The sequence below is a fragment of the Gigantopelta aegis genome, chromosome 11, assembly GCF_016097555.1.
Source record: "Gigantopelta aegis isolate Gae_Host chromosome 11, Gae_host_genome, whole genome shotgun sequence".
NCBI lineage: Eukaryota > Metazoa > Mollusca > Gastropoda > Neomphalida > Peltospiridae > Gigantopelta > Gigantopelta aegis.
The window spans coordinates 12,065,050-12,087,897 of NC_054709.1; the positions used below are offsets into that span (position 1 = coordinate 12,065,050).

The 22,848-nt window shown below is 40.7% G+C and overlaps 3 protein-coding genes across 3 annotated transcripts in view; all 3 read right to left on the reverse strand.

Moving 5' to 3' along the window:
* The window catches only part of LOC121385295, a 59,965-nt gene extending 53,658 nt beyond the window's left edge, over nucleotides 1-6,307 (reverse strand). The window contains exon 1 of the mRNA XM_041515915.1: nucleotides 5,972-6,307. Within this exon, the coding sequence (XP_041371849.1) occupies nucleotides 5,972-6,029 (58 nt within the window). The 5' untranslated portion in view covers nucleotides 6,030-6,307. The remainder of the gene's footprint in view (nucleotides 1-5,971) is intronic.
* A 4,541-nt stretch (nucleotides 6,308-10,848) lies between these two features.
* On the reverse strand, nucleotides 10,849-11,331 carry LOC121385022 (cilia- and flagella-associated protein 251-like). Its single transcript, XM_041515558.1, has one exon. The coding sequence runs from the start codon at nucleotides 11,329-11,331 to the stop codon at nucleotides 10,849-10,851; it is 483 nt and encodes a 160-aa protein (XP_041371492.1).
* Nucleotides 11,332-14,936: 3,605 nt separating this feature from the next.
* LOC121385465 (histone-lysine N-methyltransferase EZH2-like) overlaps nucleotides 14,937-22,848 on the reverse strand; it is a 37,290-nt gene continuing 29,378 nt past the window's right edge. The window contains exons 13-18 of the mRNA XM_041516160.1: nucleotides 22,326-22,439; nucleotides 20,969-21,030; nucleotides 19,606-19,701; nucleotides 18,195-18,276; nucleotides 16,318-16,483; nucleotides 14,937-15,378 (exon numbers count right to left, since the gene is read on the reverse strand). Coding sequence (XP_041372094.1) covers nucleotides 15,318-15,378; nucleotides 16,318-16,483; nucleotides 18,195-18,276; nucleotides 19,606-19,701; nucleotides 20,969-21,030; nucleotides 22,326-22,439 — 581 coding nt within the window. The 3' untranslated portion in view covers nucleotides 14,937-15,317. The remainder of the gene's footprint in view (nucleotides 15,379-16,317; nucleotides 16,484-18,194; nucleotides 18,277-19,605; nucleotides 19,702-20,968; nucleotides 21,031-22,325; nucleotides 22,440-22,848) is intronic.

Consider the following 22,848-nt stretch of genomic DNA (forward strand, 5'->3'; position numbering starts at 1 on the left):
TTGGGTTCGCAGCTCGGTACCGGCTCCCACCCAGAGTGAGTTTTAACGACTCAATGAGTAGGTGTAAGACCACTACACGGCCTCAGTGGTGTTATGGTTAAGCCATTGAACATAAGGCTGGTAGGTATTGGGTTCGCAGCTCGGTACCGGCTCCCACCCAGAGCGAGTTTTAACGACTCAATGAGTAGGTGTAAGACCACTACACGGCCTCAGTGGTGTTATGGTTAAGCCATTGAACATAAGGCTGGTAGGTATTGGGTTCGCAGCTCGGTACCGGCTCCCACCCAGAGCGAGTTTTAACGACTCAATGAGTAGGTGTAAGACCACTACACGGCCTCAGTGGTGTTATGGTTAAGCCATTGAACATAAGGCTGGTAGGTATTGGGTTCGCAGCTCGGTACCGGCTCCCACCCAGAGTGAGTTTTAACAACTCAATGAGTAGGTGTAAGACCACTACACGGCCTCAGTGGTGTTATGGTTAAGCCATTGAACATAAGGCTGGTAGGTATTGGGTTCGCAGCTCGGTACCGGCTCCCACCCAGAGCGAGTTTTAACGACTCAATGAGTAGGTGTAAGACCACTACACGGCCTCAGTGGTGTTGTGATTAAGCCATTGAACATAAGGCTGGTAGGTATTGGGTTCGCAGCTCGGTACCGGCTCCCACCCAGAGTGAGTTTTAACGACTCAATGAGTAGGTGTAAGACCACTACACGGCCTCAGTGGTGTTGTGATTAAGCTATAGGACATAAGGCTGGTAGGTACTGGGTTCGCAGCTCGGTACCGGCTCCCACCCAGAGCGAGTTTTAACGACTCAGTGGGTAGGTGTAAGACCACTACACGGCCTCAGTGGTGTTATGGTTAAGCTATAGGACATAAGGCTGGTAGATACAGGGTTCGCAGCCCGGTACCGGCTCCCACCCAGAGTGAGTTTTAACGACTCAATGAGTAGGTGTAAGACCACTACACGGCCTCAGTGGTGTTGTGATTAAGCTATAGGACATAAGGCTGGTAGGTACTGGGTTCGCAGCTCGGTACCGGCTCCCACACCAGAGTGAGTTTTAACGACTCAATGAGTAGGTGTAAGACCACTACACGGCCTCAGTGGTGTTGTGATTAAGCTATAGGACATAAGGCTGGTAGGTACAGGGTTCGCAGCCCGGTACCGGCTCCCACCCAGAGCGAGTTTTAACGACTCAATGAGTAGGTGTAAGACCACTACACGGTCTCAGTGGTGTTGTGATTAAGCTATAGGACATAAGGCTGGTAGGTACAGGGTTCGCAGCCCGGTACCGACTCCCACCCAGAGCGAGTTTTAACGACTCAATGAGTAGGTGTAAGACCACTACACCCTCTTGTCTCTCACCAATCACTAACTCACTTTCCTGGACAGACAGCCCAGATAGCTGAGGTTTGCCCAAGACAGTGTGCTTGAACCTTTGATTGGATATAAGCATGAAAATAACTTGAAATGAATATATATGTACACATAAAAACAAACATCAGCCTCAATATATTTAATTTTAAATACAGGGCTTCTAGATTACGGTAGCCCCACTCCCATGGTTAGTGATATTCAATGTTGGGCTAGTAAGTAACTACTATTGCCAGTGAATTTTTTTTCATCAAATGTTACAGTCTATTTTGAAAAAGAAAGAAAAAAAATATTTAACATATTTCTGCCATTTAAAATTTAGCTTAACGTTAGACGCAGACAAACTGGCTCCGAAATGATTGGTTTAAAGCTTTGTGAGAGCTCATTTACAATCAGAAAACCTTGATGTGCCATGATGCTTTCCGATTGTGGTTAATAAAGCATTTGGAACATCTCGATCGTCAAATCATCCGAAGAGCTCAGAGTGTGATATCGGAATACTTCGACTGACTTCGGTTATGCACCATGATTCGCAAACACAGCTTTCGCAGAAGTGTATGTTTACAGTTTTGATCGTCAATATATGTGTCATCTGACTGATACAGTAAACTAAAATTTGTTACAGTGACAGCTTGATTCTGACAAAATAAGTGTTTCACTTGCAGTATATTGGACCTGTACCCTATAATTATTTTCTGGCAGAAAGCCTGTCTAACCCTGACTCTAACTTAGATCATATGGAGCCACTTATGATATTAATATCGTCCATGTAAACTGACATGTTATGGGGAGCCAAAAACCTAGTCTCAGGGTGAAAGAAATGGTTTGTGCTATCCTGCCTGTGGGAAGCGCAAATAAAAGATCCCTTGCTGCTAATCGGAAGAGTAGCCCATATAGTGGCGACAGCGGGTTTCCTCTCAAAATCTGTGTGGTCCGTAACCATGTGTCTGAGGCCATATAACCGTAAATAAAATGTGTTGAGTGCGTCGTTAAATAAAACATTCCTTTCATTTATTTCTATTACTGGGCATCATCCCGTCCTCAGGGGAGTGATGGAAGAAGTTTGTTTTGCTTAACGATACCACTAGAGTACATTGATTTATTAATCATCGGCTACTAGATGTCAAAACATTTGGTAATTTTGAATTATAGTCTTAGAGACGGAAACCTGCTACAGTTTTCGATTAGTAGCAAGGGATCTAAAGTTTGTTTTATTTAACGACGCCACTAGAGCACATTGATTTTTTTAAATCTTATCATTGGTTATTGGATGTCAAACATATGGTCATTCTGACACTGTTTTTTTAGAGGAAACCTGCTGTTGCCACATAGGCTACTCTTTTACGACAGGCAGCAAGGGATCTTTTATATCCACCATCTCGCCGACAGGATAGTGCACAAAACACATTTTTTATATATCACTTATGCTAGGTGCACTGTCTGGAACGAAAAATAGCCCATCAGCGGGGATCGATCCTAGACCGACCAAACATCAGGTATGTACTTTACCACTGGTAAAGCTGGGCAGTATTAAAACTTCAGGTTCGGTATTAATATCTTAATATTTTACCTCAATATTGGTATGGTATTTGGTATTGATACAATATTGATATCGAGCAGTATTTTCAGCTTTAAATGCATGCCAGAGTTAAGTCTCACCCACTAATTTCATCTTTAGAAATAAAATTAAATTCCATACACAATTAAAGGGACACACCCTAGTTACGTTTATTTGTTAACCATTACGGCGTTGTTTTTCGCTATTAAACCCCATTTTTCACAAATAAAATTGCACTTTACTTACATTTTATTATTTAGAATACACATTTCCATTCACCTGAAGTGCTTTTTGGTAATCCTGATGTTTGTAAAACCACGAAATGCATCTTTTGCATTTTTTCACAAGACGTGTTGTCGAGAAAAAAATGTTAAGTAAGCGAGGTCCAATCTATTTTTAGAGGGGATATTTCCATTTCAATGTCACATACATTGGTATATCACGTGACCGTTATCATTTTGGTTTGGTTTGTTTTCTCGTGCACGGTTCGCGCAATCAACATCCGATTTGTTGTTGTTCATTTGTGAGATTTTTCTTCACAGTTCGTGAACATTTTCAGTAACAATAAAGTTCAGACAAGTAAGTGTCTCAATACAAAACGTTACAAACCCTTAAAACCAATAATTTTGCTAAGTCTTACGATATCTGGATAGGGGATACAACCAGGACAGAACAGTTGGAACATGTCCAGGAGAGGTGAAACGAACGCACCCCAAGTCTGTGAAATTTGTCGTGACGTAGGCATTGTTGTGCTTCGAGCGACATCTACCGGTGACATCAGAATACTAACTTTCAAAATTATTTCAAGCAATTGGGATATGGGGATTCCCATGGTATTAATCGATATAAAACCTGCTTTTTCACTCCATTTGATAAAAACGTGATCTAAGTGTGTTACAGGTTTGTAGATTAACCAAATTATAATTTATTTTCGCTGGATGGAACTAGGGTGTGCGGCATTAAGGTCCTCATCTCTCTTTTTCTCAGCTATTTTAGCATTCGGCTACGTCTTGCCTCTCATACAGCTAGGACTGCTTATGGAAGAAAAAAATCCTTGGTACTTACAATAGTTACAATCACTGTTTTGTTTTCTATGTACTTGGTATTCATATAAACACTGGAAATGAGGGCAGGGATAAAGGGGTCACTGGTCTCAGTAATTGTTTTTAAATAAGGTTAAAGTTTGTTTTGTTTAACGACACCACTAGAGAACATTGATTTATTAATCATTGGCTATTGGATGTCAAACAATTGGTCATTCTGACAAATAGTCTTAGAGAGGAAACCTGCTACATTTGTCTATTGGTATAGCAAAGGATCTTTTATATGGATCATCTCACAGACAGGAAGGAAATGTTTTATTTAACGACACACTCAACACATTTTATTTACGCAGGGCTCGAATTTAAGATTTTGTCTCCCACGGCAATTTAAAAACAAAATTGTAGCTAGTAAAATGGACCACCGACGGCAATTTAAAGCCTGCCCATGGCAATTGAAAAAAGAGAAGACTTTTGCACCAAAATAATAATACGGAAAGGTTATTTTGCTGTATGTAGACATATTTTAAATGTACTGTTATATACTGGCAACTAATGTACATCAGATGAAAACATTCTGCCATTATTTGGAGCTTTACCAACGGCACTTTTGTGCCATCGGTGATGCTCCTGGACTATGACAAATTATATCTCAACGAAGGCAATTGTCGTCATTAAATTCGAGCCCTGTATATGGTTATATGGCGTCAGACATATGGTTAAGGACCACACAGATATTGAGAGAGGAAACCCACTGTCACCACTTCATGGGCTACTCTTTTTGATTAACAGTAAGGGATTTTTTATATGCACCATCCCACAGACAGGATAGTACATACCACAGCCTTCGTTACACCAGTTGTGGAGCACTGGCTGGAATGAGAAATAGCCCAATGGGTCCACTGACAGGGATCGATCCTAGACCGACCATGCATCAAACAAACACTACCACTGGGCTACGTCCCAGCCCCCCCCCACCCCACCCCCATCGCACAGACAGGATATCACGGCCTTTGATATACCACTTTGAAAGAAATGTTTTATTTAACGACGCACTCATTACATTTTATTTACCGTTATATGGCGTCAGACATGTGGTTAAGGACCACACAGAGTTTGAGAGGAAACCCGCTGTCGCCACTACATGGGCTACTCTTTCCGATTAGAAGCAAGGGATCTTTTATTTGCGCTTCCCACAGGCAGGATAGCACAAACCATGGCCTTTGTTGAACCAGTTATGGATCACTGGTCGGTGCAAGTGGTTTACACCTACCCATTGAGCCTTGCAGAGCACTCACTCAGGGTTTGGAGTCGGTATCCGAATTAAAAATCCCATGCCTCGACTGGGATTCGAACCCAGTACCTACAAGCCTGTAGACCGATGGCATAACCACAATGCCACCGAGGCTGGTCTATAACACTTTGGTGCACTGGCTGGAACATGAAATAGCCAAATGGACCCACCCATGGGGATCGATCCTAGACCAACCACAATCCTTGACCAACCATGCATTTAATGATTAAAGGTCCCCCCTTCCTCCCCCAGTTAAAATGGTGTGATATGGTCCAAAAATAAGCATCTGAACCCCAATACATTCCGGAGCAGGCGTGAGGCTACTGAATCATATTAATATACAGGCTAGGATTTTGATGGGGCCCAACCACCTATCCACCCCATTTTTAGTACAGTAATTAATTTTGACCATGTATAAATTGTTCACTTCTAAGGAATCTTTGTTTATCAACGACACCAGACTACTGTCACATGACATTACTATTAATAATTATACATTAATCTACCCCACACCCACAACCCCACCCCCCAAAAAACCGTAGATCCGCTTCTGAATTCTATACAGACTTGTTTCTCAAATGTTTGTCTAGTCGCGACCCAGACGGCAGGTCAAAGCGACCAGACACAGGGGTCAACTGCACGTCAGGAAAAACGTAATTGCGTTGAGGGGTGGGGGTGCGTGTGTCCACTACAAAGCACTACCTACCTTGCAGGACAATAAACACGGCCACAAATGACGTCCAAGAAAATATCTTCGGCTGCATTTCTTGGCCCTTTTGCTTTTCAACTATGCATTCCACAGTTACGTTTTACAATATTGAAATCATGTAACAGGCAAAATGGCGGTCCAGACGTAAAAACCGTCTACAAACTGATGATTTTCGGGCAGACGTACAATCCAAACCCGCTACACAGTCCGTGCTTGCGTAGATGTAAAACTTTCATTCCGTCCTGTCGCACGAGCTTCTTTGATTATTCCATTATTGCCCACTAATTGACGTCCGACTCCCAGCCACCAGCCAGACAGACACACTGTCGACTAAATGGACCAGTCTATCTCGTGTTGATCAAATGACGCCGCCGAACACGCATGACTTAATCGGACCAGCGCATTCCGTATCAAGGGGCGTCAGCTTGTTGTGTGATTTACGTGATCGCTAACGTAACGGTGCAAGATTACTCCAGAAGAAAATTTAATGACAATATAGACTTACGCGGTCACTTCGGTCGTTAAAGTAAATTTTAATCTAGTGACCGAACTAATCTCCGTGGTTCTATTTTTAAAAACATACAGTTATTATTACTATTTTTACTTTTATCTAAAATCAACAAAGCCAAACAAAAAAACCCAGAACCATTTCATACTGGTAGATGGATATATAGATAATATAGGACTACACCCAAGTAAACAATTGAAACTTTTAATAGGCTAAAAATTTTTTTTTTTAATTTGGGTGACTCAAGACGAAAAAATAATGTGTGGAAAAAAGTGCATAAAGGTCACTTTGAAAGTCAACAAAGTGGCGGGATGTAGCCCAGTGTCAAAGTGCTCGCTTGATGCGCGGTCGGTTTGGGATGAATTCCCGTTGGTGGGCCCATTGACCTATTTTTTTCATTGCGGCCATTCATCACCACCACCATCATAAACATCATCATCATCATCACCACCATCATCATCATCATCATCACCACCACCATCATCACCACCACCATCATCATCACAATCACCATCCTCACCACGACCATCATCATCACCACCATCATCATAATCACCATCCTCACCACCACCACCACCACCATCATCATCATCCTCACCACCACCACCACCACCACCACCACCACCATCATAATCATCTTCACCACCACCACCACCATCATCTTCACCACCACCATCATCATCATCATCACCACCACCACCATCATCTTCACCACCACCACCATCATCATCTTCACCACCACCATCATCATCATCACCACCACCACCATCATCATCATCCTCACCACCACCATCATCATCTTCACCACCACCACCACCATCATCTTCACCACCACCACCACCACCACCACCACCATCATCATCATCATCACCACCACCACCATCATCATCACCACCACCATCATCATCACAATCACCATCCTCACCACCACCACCATCGTCATCATCACCACCATCATCATCAAAAACAGCATCCTCACCATCACCATCATCACAATCACCATCACCATCACCACCACCATCATCATCACAATCACCATCCTCACCCCACCATCATCATCACAATCAGCATCCTCACCATCACCATCATCACAATCACCATCCTCACCACCACCACCATCATCATCGTCATCATCATCATCATCATCACAACCACCATCCTCCTCACCATATTCTGCTTCTTCTCCTTCTTTCTCTCCTTTTTTCCTTCTTTTGATTCTCCTTTTCCTTCATTGTCTTCTCGTTCTTTTTTGCTTTCTCGTTCTTCTCCTCTGTCTTCCCGATCTGGCAACATCCTCACCATCACCACCACCATCATCATCACCACCATCATCATCACAATCACCATCCTCACCACCACCACCACAACCATCATTACCACCATCCTCACCATCACAACCACCATCATCACCACCACCACCACCACCACCATCACCATCATCATCATCACCATCATCATCACAATCACCATCCTCACCACCATCACCACCACCATAATCACAATCACCATCATCCACCATCCACCACCATCACCACCACCACCACCACCACCATCATCACCACCACCACCAACCATCATCATCACAATCACCATCATCTTCACTCAACCACCATCACCACCACCATCATCATCACAATCATCATCCTCACCATCAGCACAATCACCATCCTCACCACCACCACCATGATCATCATCACAATCACCATCCTCACCACCACCACCACCACCACCATCATCACAATCACCATCATCACAATCACCATCCTCACCACCACCATTACCACCACCATTATCATCACAATCACCATCATCACCACCACCACCATCATCATCATCACAATGACCATCCTCCTCACCATATTCTGCTTCTCCTTCTTTCTCTCCTCCTTTTTTCCTTCTTTTGATTCTCCTTCTCCTTCATTGTCTTCTCGTTCTTCTTTGCTTTCTCGTTCTTCTCCTCTGTCTTCCCGATCTGGCAACTCCTATATTTCAACTTCTTTGCAGTCCACTTCCACATCTAAATCCTGGTCTCTCCAACCACGACAGGTGCTTGTCTCTTGAGGCTACCCGTGCCACACACCTGCCATTTCCCCTCAGCTTTATTTGTGGGCTTAAACTGACCACTTGAGAGAGTGTTCAGTAGTTACTGCTTGCATTGTTAAGAGGCACTTGTAACCACTTACTAGACGGTCAAACCAGTTTTAATAGTGGCAGAGGATGAGGATTCCATGTGTAGGATTCCAAGTACAGAGACTGCACCCCTGAGGGACAAGTAAGTGATGGTGTGGAAAGCTCCAAAGATACAGATGGGGGAACTGACAGAGAGGGTCAAAACAGATTGAAATCGTGGTAGAAATTGGAATTTTTTATTTTATTTTTATTTTTTATATATACTCTTCAAAAAAAGAAACGCAAAAGGGTACAAATGGGTTATAACTCCGATTTTATGTTTCCTACCGGTTCATGCTTTGTGAATATAAGGTCAATGCATGTCCCAAACACATTCCCACGGTTACATTCGATAAAACGCAGCTACTGTACAATAAAGTTCCAAAATGTGAATATTCGCAAAAACGCAGCCACGTGCAAACCATGTCACCACTGCACGTGCGTTGTCTGCACGTGCAACATGAACACCGACAGTATAAAAGTGCAGGGTGTTCGCTTGCCTGGCCTCTGTATCTGGCCGACAGTTGACAATCCAGGACATGCCACGTCTCAGTGAACCGCAGAGTTTCTCCATGCCATCGGCCGACTAGACGCAGGCGAATCCAGAACGGCCGTTGCCAGGGCATTCCATGTGTCCCCAAGCACCATCTCCAGACTGTGGGACCGTTACCAGCAACATGGATCAACACGTGACCTCCCTAGATCCGGTCGACCACGGGTCACTACCCCCGGGCAGGACCGCTACATCCGGGTACGCCACCTTCGGGAACGATTGACTACTGCCACCTCCCACAGCCGCAGCAATACCAGGTTTGCGCAGGATATCCGACCAGACCGTACGGAACCGCCTACGTGAGGTAGGAATTCGTGCCAGACGTCCAGTTCGAGGTGTCATCTTAACACCACAACACCGTCGACTCCGACTGCAGTGGTGCCAGATTCATCGACAATGGCCTCAACTGCGATGGGAGACAGGTGTGGTTCAGTGACGAGTCCCGATTTCTGCTTCCGACGTCATGATGGAAGATGTCGCGTGTATAGGCGTCGTGGTGTGAACGTTATGCGGCAAACTGCGTGCAGGAAGTGGACAGATTCGGCGGGGGTAGTGTCATGGTGTGGGCAGCCATCTCACACACTGGCAGAACTGACCTGGTCCACGTGCAGGGCAACCTGAATGCACAGGGCTACATTGACCAGATCCTCCGGCCACACATCGTTCCAGTTATGGCCAACGCCAACGCAGTGTTCCAACATGACAAACGCCAGGCCTCACACAGCACGTCTCACAACGGCTTTCCTACAGAACAACAACATTAATGTCCTTCCTTGGCCATCGATATCACCGGATTTGAACCCAATTGAGCATCTATGGAACGAGTTGGACCGACGCCTCCGACAGCGACAACCACAGCCCCAGACCCTGCCCGAGCTGGCAGCAGCCTTGCAGGCCGAGTGGGCCACCATCCCCGGGACGTCATTCGTACTCTGGTTGCTTCAATGGGCAGGCGGTGCCAGGCAGTTGTCAACACACGCGGAGGCCACACCCGGTATTGACTCCAGATGACCTTGACCTTGGTGGTGTGTCCTATCACTTACTCACAATGGACTAGAGTGAATTGTGAACAATCCTGCAACATTTGGTAATTATCGGACTCACCATTCAATAATTAAATCAATTCTCCAAATGTTACGACAATGTGGTTTTGCGTTTCTTCTTTTGAAGAGTATATTAAGATAATGAGAATGATGGGCAAATGGTGATAGATGAGAAAGATTAATTTAAAGTGTGAGCCAGCTTTGACTGGATTTGAACCAATGTCGTCAGTTTACTTGTTCAACATCTTATCCACAAGATCCTTTTTCTTCTCCTCCTCATTCTTCTTCTCCTTTCCTTCTTCTCCTCCTTTCTTTCTTCTTCTCCTCCACCTCCTCATTTTCTTCTCCATTCCCCCTTCTCCTCCTCATTCTTTCCTTCTTCTTCTCCTCCTTGTCCTCCTCCTTTCCTTCTCCTCCTTCTTTTCCCCCACTCCTCCTCCTTTCTTTCTTCTCCTCCTCCTTTCCTTCTTCTCCTCCTTCGCCTTTCCTTCTTCATTCCCCTTCTCCTTCTTTTCCTCCACTCCTTCTTCTCCTTCTCCTTTCCTTCTTCTCCTCCTTTCCTTCTCCTCTATTCTCCCATCTCCTTCTACTTTTCCTCCACTCATCCATTCTTCTCTTCTTCCTTCTCCTTTCCTTCTTCTCTTTCTCCATATCTTTTCTTTCTTCTTCTCCTCCCTTCTTCACTTCTCTTCTCCTTTCCTTCTTTTCCTCCTTCCTCTCCTCCTTCCTTTCTTCTCCTCCCTCCTTTCCTTCCCAATCCCCCTTCTCCTTCTCCAATCCTCCTCCTTTCCTTCTGTGCCTCCTTTCCTTCTTCAATCCTTCTCTTCCTCCTTTCCTTCTTCCCCTCCTCCTTTCCTTCTCCTCCTCCAATCCCCCTTTTCCAATACCATTTCTCCTTCTCCAATCCTCCTCCTTTCCTTCTGTGCCTCCTTTCCTTATCCCTTCCCCTTCCCCCTTCTTCTTCCTTCCTTTCCTCTGCCTTCCCCTCCTCCTTTCCTTCTCCTCCTCCAATCCCCCTTTTCCAATACCATTTCTCCTTCTCCAATCCTCCTCCTTTCCTTCTGTGCCTCCTTTCCTTATCCATTCCCCCCCCCCCCCCTTCTTCTTCTCCTTCTTTTCCTCTATGCCTTCTCCTCCTTTATTTCTTCTCCTCCTTTCCTTCTTCTCACCCTTTCCTTCTCTTCCTCTCCTTTCCTCATACTTCTGCTCCTCCTTCTCTTCTTTTTTCCTCCACTCCTCCTTTCCTTCTTCTTCTCCCTTCTTCTTCTTCCTTTCCTCCTCCTCTCCCATCTTCTTCGTCTCCTCCTCCTTTGCTCATCAGCCAGTGTTTCTCTATTCAGCCAAATGATGCTTTAAACCTGCTTCATGCTCAGCCACTTGCATAACAAAGGCTGTGGTATCATACATTATGTATTATCCTGTCTGTGGAATGGTGCATATAAATTATCCCTTGCTGTTCGGATGTGTAACTCATGGTGTGGCAGCTGCAGGCTTCCTTTTTAACATTCTTTGTGGTCCTTAACCCTCTGTCCAACACTACATAGCCGTAATTAAAACGTGTTGCATGCATCATTAAATAAAACATTTCTTCCTTCTTTTCTTTGTATAGGAGTCCAAATTCTGCCCACCTCAAACTTCACCTCTCCCCTCCTGTCCTGTCACTAGCGAAGACAGAGGTTATCCCCAAGATAGGTGTGCTTGAAACCTTCGTGCTATATGAGCATGTTAATATAGTATCCTATTCTATCCATGGACAGTTGTTAGTGCTTGCCAATTTCAGGAGGAACAACTGGAATCAGAAATAGCAGTGGCCAGTCCGTAGTCTGGTGGTGTCTGTACAGACACAGGTTGGTGATTGTGTCCATGGTTGTGGAGGTATAGCAAAACTTTCTCTTCATTGTATTAACTATTTTTGCCTCTCAAAATAAGGCATGGTGGGACATAGCTCTAGTGAAAAGTGCTTCATGAGTGCATGTCAACTTATTAAATTTCCAGTGAGCTCTGAAGATACTTTACTGAAAATTTGAGGGAAGGATGTAGCCTTGTGGTAAAAGCTCTTGCCAGATGCATGGTCGTTGTAGGACCAATCCTCATTGGTGGGCTCATTGGCACATTTCTCGTTCCAGCCAGCACACGACTGGTGTATCAAAGGCTGTAATATGTGCTATCCTGTCTGTTAGTTTGTATAAAATATCCCTTGCTACCAATGGAAAACTGTAGCAGATTTCCTCTCTAAATTGCCAAAATGTTTTACATCCAATGGGCCCACCGATGGGGATTGATCCCAAACTGACCGCTCTTTACCACTGGGCTACATCCCTCCCTGAAATTTTCAGTAAAGTATCTCCAGAGCTCACTAGAAATTTAATCAGTTGTGATGACATGCACTCATGAAGCACTTTTCAAACAATGATGTTATCATGTGTTCGCGACAGAAGAGCATATCCTGCTCCACCAGCCATAAACATAGGAAGGAAATGTTTTATTTAACGACGCACTCAACACATTTTATTTATGGTTATATGGCACCAGATATATGGTTAGGGAATACACAGATATTGAGAGAGGAAACCCACTGTTGCCACTTCATGGGCTACTCTGTTTGATTAGCAGCAAGGGATCTTTTATATGCACCATCCCATAGACAGGATAGCACATACCACGGCCTTTGATGTACCAGTAATGGTGCACTGGCTGGAGCGAGAAATAGCACAATGGGCCCACTGATGGGGATCGATCCGAAACAGACCGCACATCAAGTGAGCGTTGTACCACTGGGCTACACCTCGCCCCCCATAAACACAGTAATAGTCATAAATAAGATTTTCGGGGCAGGACATAACTCAGTGGAAAAGCACTCCTTTGATGCAGTTTGTCTGGGATTGATCCCAATCGGTGGGCCCCATTGAGACATTTCTCATTCCAGCCAGTGCATCACGACTGATTTATTAAAAGCCATGGTATGTTATGTCTGTGGGACGGTGCATATAAAAGATCTCTTGCTGCTGAAAATGTAGCGGCTTTCCTCTTAGAATATATATCAAAATTACCAAATGACTGACATGCAATACCTGATGATTAATAAATCAATATGCTCTTGTGGCGTTATTAAAATTTTCAAAATAATTAAATAAGATCTTGCAATGACTGAGATCGGCGTAATCAGACTACAGAGTCAAACTGAGAGACAGAGAACACCATTTATTAATGGAAACAACTAAGGATAACCTACCATAGTTGCACAGTGGTTTATCATTGACCACAAGGCTGGTAGGTACTGGGTTCGCATCCCAGTACTGGCTCCCACCCAGAATGAGTATTAATGGCTCAACTGAAAGGTGCAAGGCCACTACACAAAATTCTTTCACACCAACTGCAGTAAAACCTGTATAAACCTGACCCTCAACAAACCAGAATCCTGTCAAAACTGGCCAAGTTTCATGGTCCATAATTTTCCAAATTCTAAAACGTAACAGTCTGAATACCGGATCCTGTCAAATTCGGATAAATATAAAGTCCCTTGCATGATCCAGTTCAGACAGGTTTCCCTGTACTAACTATAAATACAGTGTCTAAACCGGACACCCTCTGGACCAAGTAAAAAGTCTGGTTTTAAGAGGTATCCTGTTTATAGAGGTTCTCTTAGGTACAGATATTTAAAAAGGGACCATAAAAACCGTCCTGTTTTGAGGGGATTCCGGTTTACAGAGGATCCGGTTTTGAGAGGTTTCACTATATGAAAATAATTAAAATCAAATCAAATCCAGAATATACTCGTAGCAACAAAGTTTTTTTTCTTTTATTAACAGACAATAATAAAATAAAAAAACACATTTATCATTATTTACACGTATTTGTGTAAATTTGGGGCTGTTCATGATAAACATCTCACTAGCATACAGAATTAGGACGGCATTAATGCCAAAATATACTTTGATACAAAGAATGTTGATAAAAGTTGACATTATCAATGTACACTTTCAAGACAATGGCAAAAAGACCTGCAGTCAGTAATGTCACTGACCTATGGCAATTTATATTGCAGCTTTTGGTGCTGCCATTTTCTTTTAAACCTAGATCGCATAAGATGCAACTCAACCGAATACAAAGTTTAATGCATTTTATTTGAAACTGCATGCCATTCCTCGCCTCGCACAATTTCAGGAGAGTGATCTGCAACTCACCTTCCTTTTACTCATGGCGAAGACTAAAAAAAAAGGTTTGTTTCTAAAAGGTTTGTTTTGTTTAACGACACCACTAGAGCACATTGATTTATTAATCATTGGCTATTGGATGTCAAACATTTAGTTATTTTGACATGTAGTCTTACCGAGGAAATCCGCTACATTTTTTCATTAGTAGCAACGGATCTTTTATATGCACCATCCCACTGACAGGATTGCACATACCACGGCCGTTGATATACCAGTTGTGGTGCACTGGCTGGCAAAGACTGTATTTGTACAAATTAAGTAAAATGTCAAAATGGAGAAAACTTGGGAGTGTTTTTTCTTTTATAGATACATTACCTGTCCTTACAAGTGCACCCCCCCCCCCCCCCCCCCGCCAACCCCAAGAGAGTGGTCTGGTCCAAATATCCCAAAAGCAAATGGGATGGCCTAAAATTATATTTAAACCAGTCTATAATTTCCAACATTTTACACACACACACAAACCTAGAAAATGCTGCACTGATAAAGAGTTTATTTAACTACTTAACTCATCTTGGCTTACAAAACATTTGTATTTGTAAAATGTAGAGGAAAAGGCTTAATACAGGCTTTTGCCTGTTGACCAATCCCATCACAGGATATCTGATAGTCAGTTAGTATCATTAAAACAAGTCTCTTTTTCATGAGTTTTGATCAGTACAAATGTTCATGCATCTTGACTTGAACCCTGAGCTTAAACACAAATTCCTTCTTTTTTTTCCCCTTGATTTTTCACGAGTACAAATCTTCATTCACGTCAGCTTGGGCCTACAGTCTTGATTAATTCTGCATGTTCACATTTAAAATTCAGTGATTGAGTGATTGTAACAAACACTAAATTCAAACACATTTTCATTGTTCACACAACTTCCGCATCTCTCTCTATGCCAACAAATCTCAATTGCTCTGTTGGTCCATATCTGCAGAAATAAAAATAAATAATACAAATTAAGTAAATTATAAAACAAGAAAAATAACTCTACTTCTATTAATAATATTATAGTGACAGACCCTAGTTTTTAAACACTATGCCACATTTATCACAATTGGTGCCGTTTTTTTTGACAATTTAAATTAAAGTTACTAACATTTTATTGTTTAGAATATTCATTTTTGAAAACCTGTAATCAAAGAGTTCTTTTCCTACCTGAATTAATTAATAATAAATTCTAATGACCCCTATAACAGTTACACACCTGCAATTAATAAAAGAAGAGTTTTTCTCCTACCTGAATTATTAATTAATTAATAATAAATTCTAATGACCCCTGTAACAGTTACACACCTGTAATCGTAGAAACGTTCTCCTGCCTGAATTAATTAATTAATTGATTTCTAATAAATTCTAACAACACTTATAGATTACACACCTGTAATCAAAGAAGAGTTCTTCTTCTACCTTAATTAATTAATAATAAATTCTAATGACCCCTATAAGTTACACACCTGTAATCAAATCGTTCTTCTGCTTGAATTTGTTTATTAATGAATTAATAATAAATTCTAACAACTCCTATAATAAGTTTGTTTTGTCTAACGACACCACTGGAGCACATTCATTAACCAATCATCGGCTATCGGATGTCAAACATTGCATAATTCTGACTCGTAGTCATCAGAGGAAACCCGCTACATTTTTCCTAATGCAACAAGGGATCTTTTATATGAACTTTCTCGCAGACAGGAAAGCACATACCACAGCCTTTGACCAGTTGTGTTTCACTGGTTGGAACGAGAATAAACCCAATCAGTTGAATGGATACACTGAGGTGGTTTGATCCTGCGACACAAGCACCTCAGGCGAGCACTCAACCGACTGAGCTAAATCCTTCCCAACAACCCCTATAACAGTTACACACCTGTAATCAAAGAATAGTTCTTCTCCTGCCTGAATGGGTCGCTTGGCGAATATTCCGATCCGGTGATCTCCATTCACCATCATCACCTTGGCGTAGCAGTTCGGGTTGATTGAGTGGTTCGCAAAACGAATCTTGTTGCCTTTCCGTGTGGCATCAACAACGAAATCTGAAATAATGAAACCGAATGTTATTTCATAGCAAAAGCTACAAGCCATTATGAGATTCACAAAAAAAGATAAAATATTTGTTTACAAAGCCAAAGACAGCAAGAAAAAATTACACATGTATATGATGTAATATTTGTCTACAAAGCCAATGATGATGGTAGCATGGTGTTTTAGTATATTTACCATTGTTGAAATTGAAGAGAAAACTACAAATGTATTTGTTGTAATATTTGTTGTTTACAAAACCAATGACGATGGTAGCATGGTGTTTTAGTATATTTACCATTGTTGAAATTGAAGAGAAAACTACAAATGTATTTGTTATAATATTTGTTGTTTACAAAGCCAATGACGATGGTAGTATGGTGTTTTAGTATATTTACCATTGTTGAGAGTGAAGAGAAAACTACAAATGTATTTGTTGTAATATTTGTTTACAAAGCCAATGACAATGACAATGGCAGCATGGTGTTTTAGTATATTTACCATTGTTGAAATTGAAGAGAAAACTACAAATGTATTTGTTATAATATTTGTTGTTTACAAAGCCAATGACAATGACAATGGCAGCATGGTGTTTTAGTATATTTACCATTGTTGAAATTGAAGAGAAAACTACAAATGTATTTGTTATAATATTTGTTGTTTACAAAGCCAATGACGATGGTAGTATGGTGTTTTAGTATATTTACCATTGTTGAAATTGAAGAGAAAACTACAAATGTATTTGTTATAATATTTGTTGTTTACAAAGCCAATGACGATGGTAGTATGGTGTTTTAGTATATTTACCATTGTTGAAATTGAAGAGAAAACTACAAATGTATTTGTTATAATATTTGTTGTTTACAAAGCCAATGACGATGGTAGTATGGTGTTTTAGTATATTTACCATTGTTGAGAGTGAAGAGAAAACTACAAATGTATTTGTTGTAATATTTGTTTACAAAGCCAATGACAATGACAATGGCAGCATGGTGTTTTAGTATATTTACCATTGTTGAAATTGAAGAGAAAACTACAAATGTATTTGTTATAATATTTGTTGTTTACAAAGCCAATGACAATGACAATGGCAGCATGGTGTTTTAGTATATTTACCATTGTTGAAATTGAAGAGAAAACTACAAATGTATTTGTTATAATATTTGTTGTTTACAAAGCCAATGACGATGGTAGTATGGTGTTTTAGTATATTTACCATTGTTGAAATTGAAGAGAAAACTACAAATGTATTTGTTATAATATTTGTTGTTTACAAAGCCAATGACGATGGTAGTATGGTGTTTTAGTATATTTACCATTGTTGAGAGTGAAGAGAAAACTACAAATGTATTTGTTGTAATATTTGTTTACAAAGCCAATGACAATGACAATGGCAGCATGGTGTTTTAGTATATTTACCATTGTTGAAATTGAAGAGAAAACTACAAATGTATTTGTTATAATATTTGTTGTTTACAAAGCCAATGACGATGGTAGTATGGTGTTTTAGTATATTTACCATTGTTGAGAGTGAAGAGAAAACTACAAATGTATTTGTTGTAATATTTGTTTACAAAGCCAATGACAATGACAATGGCAGCATGGTGTTTTAGTATATTTACCATTGTTGAGAGTGAAGAGAAAACTACAAATGTATTTGTTGTAATATTTGTTTACAAAGCCAATGACAATGACAATGGCAGCATGGTGTTTTAGTATATTTACCATTGTTGAGATTGAAGAGAAAACTACACATGTATTTGTCGTAAACCTTGCCTCTACGGTCAGCCTCATCTTGGGATATGATCTGAAGAATAGAAAGAAATAATAATCAAATTTAAAAAGCATAATGCTGCATTCATTTGGTGCTCGCGAATATTGTGCATTCAAAAAGATTCAAAATTGTGAACACGACTTCATCACGTGATTTATAGACAATCTGCACTGTCAGTCTGTTACAACACGACTTCACCACGTGGAGAGCATTCAGGCAATTTATAGACAATCTGCACTGTCAGTCTGTTACAACACGACTTCACCATGTGGAGAGCGTTCAGACGATTTATAGACAATCTGCACTGTCAGTCTGTTACAACACGACTTCACCACGTGGAGAGCGTTCAGGCTATTTATAGACAATCTGCACTGTCAGTCTGTTACAACACGACTTCACCACGTGGAGAGCGTTCAGGAGATTTATAGACAATCTGCACTGTCAGTCTGTTACAACACGACTTCACCACGTGGAGAGCGTTCAGGAGATTTATAGACAATCTGCACTGTAACTCAAATCTCACACACCACTAACTCATAATTGCACGAATGGTTTGTGTTTATTCCACTATAACACAATATTTATAACTTTTAATGAACAGAACATTATTCAGGGGACAATATTTACAAAACCTCAGGTAATAGAAGTTGGTATATTTATGTGTGTCTGGTATCTATTTAATGTAGAAATTATGTAATTACAGAATATGATATACAGTAAAAACAGAAGAACACTATTTATGTATTCTTTCAAATGCTTTTAATTGTGGATTTATAGTCAGACCCACAGGAAATGCTTTTTTTCATACTGGAAGGAAGTAAATGTTTTATTTAACAACGCACTAAACACATTTTATTTATGGCTATATGGCGTTGGACATATGGTTAAGGACCACACAGACATTGAGAGAGGAAACTCGCTGTCGCTACTTCACGGGCTACTCTTTTTGATTAGCAGCAAGGGATCTTTTCATATGCACCATCCCACAGACATACCATGACCTTTGACACACCAGTTGTGGAGCATTGGCTGGAACGTGAAATAGCCCAATAGGTCCAACGACGGGGATCGATCCTAGTTTTTCATACTGAGGCGATTGATTATTTTGCAACTTGCTCACAAAAACAGCTAGGTTTTTTTTAAATTTCCAAAACACTTTTACTTTTCTTCTTACATCAAACCAAACTGAAATTATTAACAAAAAACACTTTTGTAGAAGGATGGGACAGACTACATTACCTTTGTTTTACACATTATTATAAACATCAATTTTGCACATAAATGTGTATTTAGGACTTTAAAACATAAATGTGTATTTAGAACTTTAAAAATGTAATATTTGTAACATAAAAATATTCAAACCTCGCCACAGTACTCGGATATAAATTCATTTTTCTCAGCGGGAGTCTTTAAGAATATCCCCCATCCAGCAACATCGGACGGTGCTAACAGTAAATGCTGAAAATATACAAGAATTCCATGGTATTAAAGAAGAAGTAAATGTTTTATTTAACGACGCACTCAACAAATTTTATTTACAGTTATATGGCGTCAGGCATATGGTTAAGGACCACAGATATATAGAGGAAACCCGCTTTCGCCACTTCATGGGCTACTCTTTTTAATTAGCAGCAAGGGATCTTTTATATGCACCATCCCACAGACAGGATAGTACATACCACAGCCTTTGTTACACCAGTTGTGGAGCACTGGCTGGAACGAGAAATAGCCCAATGGATCTACCGACGGGGATTGATCCTAGACTTACTGCGCATCAAGCGAACGCTTTACAACTGGGCTACATCCCACCCCATCCATGGAATTAAATGTCGCATACCATAAACTTACAGTCTCGTGATATATTCTTGCACTTTAAACTTGTGCAATAAATGACATGGCAAAATAACTGGTATGTAGTTCTGTCTATATACTATCCGTCCCAAATGATGACTGAAAATGAGTCTGTGTTACCAAGTGAGAGTGTTAGGTGCAGGCAAAGCCTGTGTTTAAAGGGTTAATAAAATTAATTTATTTCTTTTTAGTAGAGGAAAAATAATAGAGAATAATTAGTTAATGACGTCAGATATCTGCTTTATCCTGTGACGGTAAGAATGGGAAATTCCATGAGGCTCTGCTGAACGAAATTTCTCATTCAGCCTGAACAGGATAAACCAGATATCCGACGTCAGTAACTAGTTATTATCTTTATCCTGTTACCATAAAAATTATGGGGAAAAGCTATAATTTCTATTTCAGCCACACTGTACGATAACCTAGATGTCAACTGAGCAATTTTGTAATGTAACTATGCGTGTGACGTCATACGAGTGACGTCAAAAGTCATAATCTGCTAGTATACGTTTATGACTTTGCTTTAATCTGTCATCATAATCTGTCAATGGAAACAGTGGCTGCAGGATAAAATATCATGTTCAGCTGGGTGTGTCTGGGTAAGAATATATATTATGCATGTTAGTGTACTTTGGATTACCGTAGCTTCTTTTTTCTAAAGTTACCCCACCCCTCCCAGCAAGAATCCTGTAATCATCAGGGGCAGATCCAGGGGTTTGTGAAAGAGGGAGTGCCGGTTAGAACACAGGTCAGGGCATGGTAATGTGTTTGAACAGGCTTTTTTCTTCTTTTTTTTGACTTCAAAACAAAAAGTGTGGGGGAGGGGGGGCAACCACCGGAATAATTGCTTGTTTGTCCCTGATGTATGACTCACCTTGCCAAGACCTCGCTGCACACTCACATTCTTACAGGATATCTGATTTGTTTCAAACGAATCTGTCAAACAAAAGAAAAAACCCAAACATAATTATAACCTTTCTGTTATATGATTTTCGTAATTTTAACTGGATCAAATTAAATATCTCATCTTACATTAAATACAGTGATTGAAAGAAAGAAAGAAAGAAGTGTTTTATTTAAGGACGCACTCAACACATTTTATTTACGGTTATATGGCGTCAGACATATGGTTAAGGACCACACAGATTTTGAGAGGAAACCCGCTGTCGCCACTACATGGGCTACTCTTCTGATTGGCAGCAAGGGATCTTTTATTTGCGCTTCCCACAGGCAGGATAGCACAAACCATGGCCTTTGTTGAACCAGTTATGGATCACTGGTAGGTGCAAGTGGTTTACACCTACCCATTGAGCCTTGCGGAGCACTCACTCAGGGTTTGGAGTCGGTATCTGGATTAAAAATCTCATGCCTCGACTGGGATCCGAACCCAGTACCTACCAGCCTGTAGACCGATGACCTGCCACGATGCCACCGAGGCCGGTAATTCAGTGACTGAAGAAATAATCTGTAAAGTACCAGTAATAGTCAGGATTAATCTCGACTAGTTCCTAAAAAAAAAACCCTCAACAACCAAACAAGAAACAAAAAACTCCACCTAAGCACTCACAGTCCCAAAAGGATTTGGTAAGTTTTTAAACATGCATTGAGATGAACAATTATAGGTGAACCAATAAACCAAATTTTATTCATCTAGGAAAAGGTTTGTGAGAAATGGAGCAAAAATGCAAAAACATAATACTGAAGCTTACTACAAGAAATGTAATGTGGTCATAAGCTATAAAGCTATGTTAAAGCTCATATAAAAAATCGAAAAATACATTACTTTCAATGAGAGCGAGCACTCTACTACTATACAACATGCTGCCCCTTTAAATTCATAGACCCTAGTTTGACCTTGTGGAAACAAGTAACTGTTTGGTTAACCTAAAAATCTGTATCTGAAATAAGATGCAATAGAGTGAAACAAAGTGTCTGTGACCTTGAAACTGGAAAATTCCCTCTAAAACTAGACTAGAGATTGTCTCCACAAACTGTTATTTCTCAGATGCACATGCATTTTTAGAATTATGAAAAAAAAATGCAGTTCGTGGCACTACAAACACCAGGATGACCATAAACACTTCAGAGGTACGGAAATGGATAATCTTAACAATAAAATGTAAGTGTTTGAATTCAATAATAAAAAAAATGGCTCTAATAGTGAAAACTATGCCGTAGTGTTTAAAAACTAGGGTCCGTCCATTTAATGAAAAGAAAAGAAGAAAACACACCTGCTCCACACATCTGACAAAGGTCAGGGTCACACTCCCGGACGGCGAGAAAACACGGACACTGTTTCGTATTACACTGAGCCTTACACCGACATCCTGGAAACCGGTTTTCACCTGCAATATATCATTAATATTACTACATCCCGGAAATCGGTTTTCACCTGAAATATATCATTAATATTACTACATCCCGGAAGTCGGTTTTCACCTGAAATATATCATTAATATTACTACATTCCGGAAATCGGTTTTCACCTGAAATATATCATTAATATTACTACATCCCAGAAGTCGGTTCTCACCTGCAATATATCATTAATATTAAAAAAAAAACCCAGTTCTTATCTGAAATATATCAATAATGATGTTACTACATCCTAGAAACAGTTCTCACCTGAAACATATCAATAATAATATTACTACATCCCAGAAACTGCGTCTTATCTGAAACATCATTAATAATATTACTACATCCCGGAAATCGGGTCTTATCTGAAACATATCAATAATAATATTACTACAT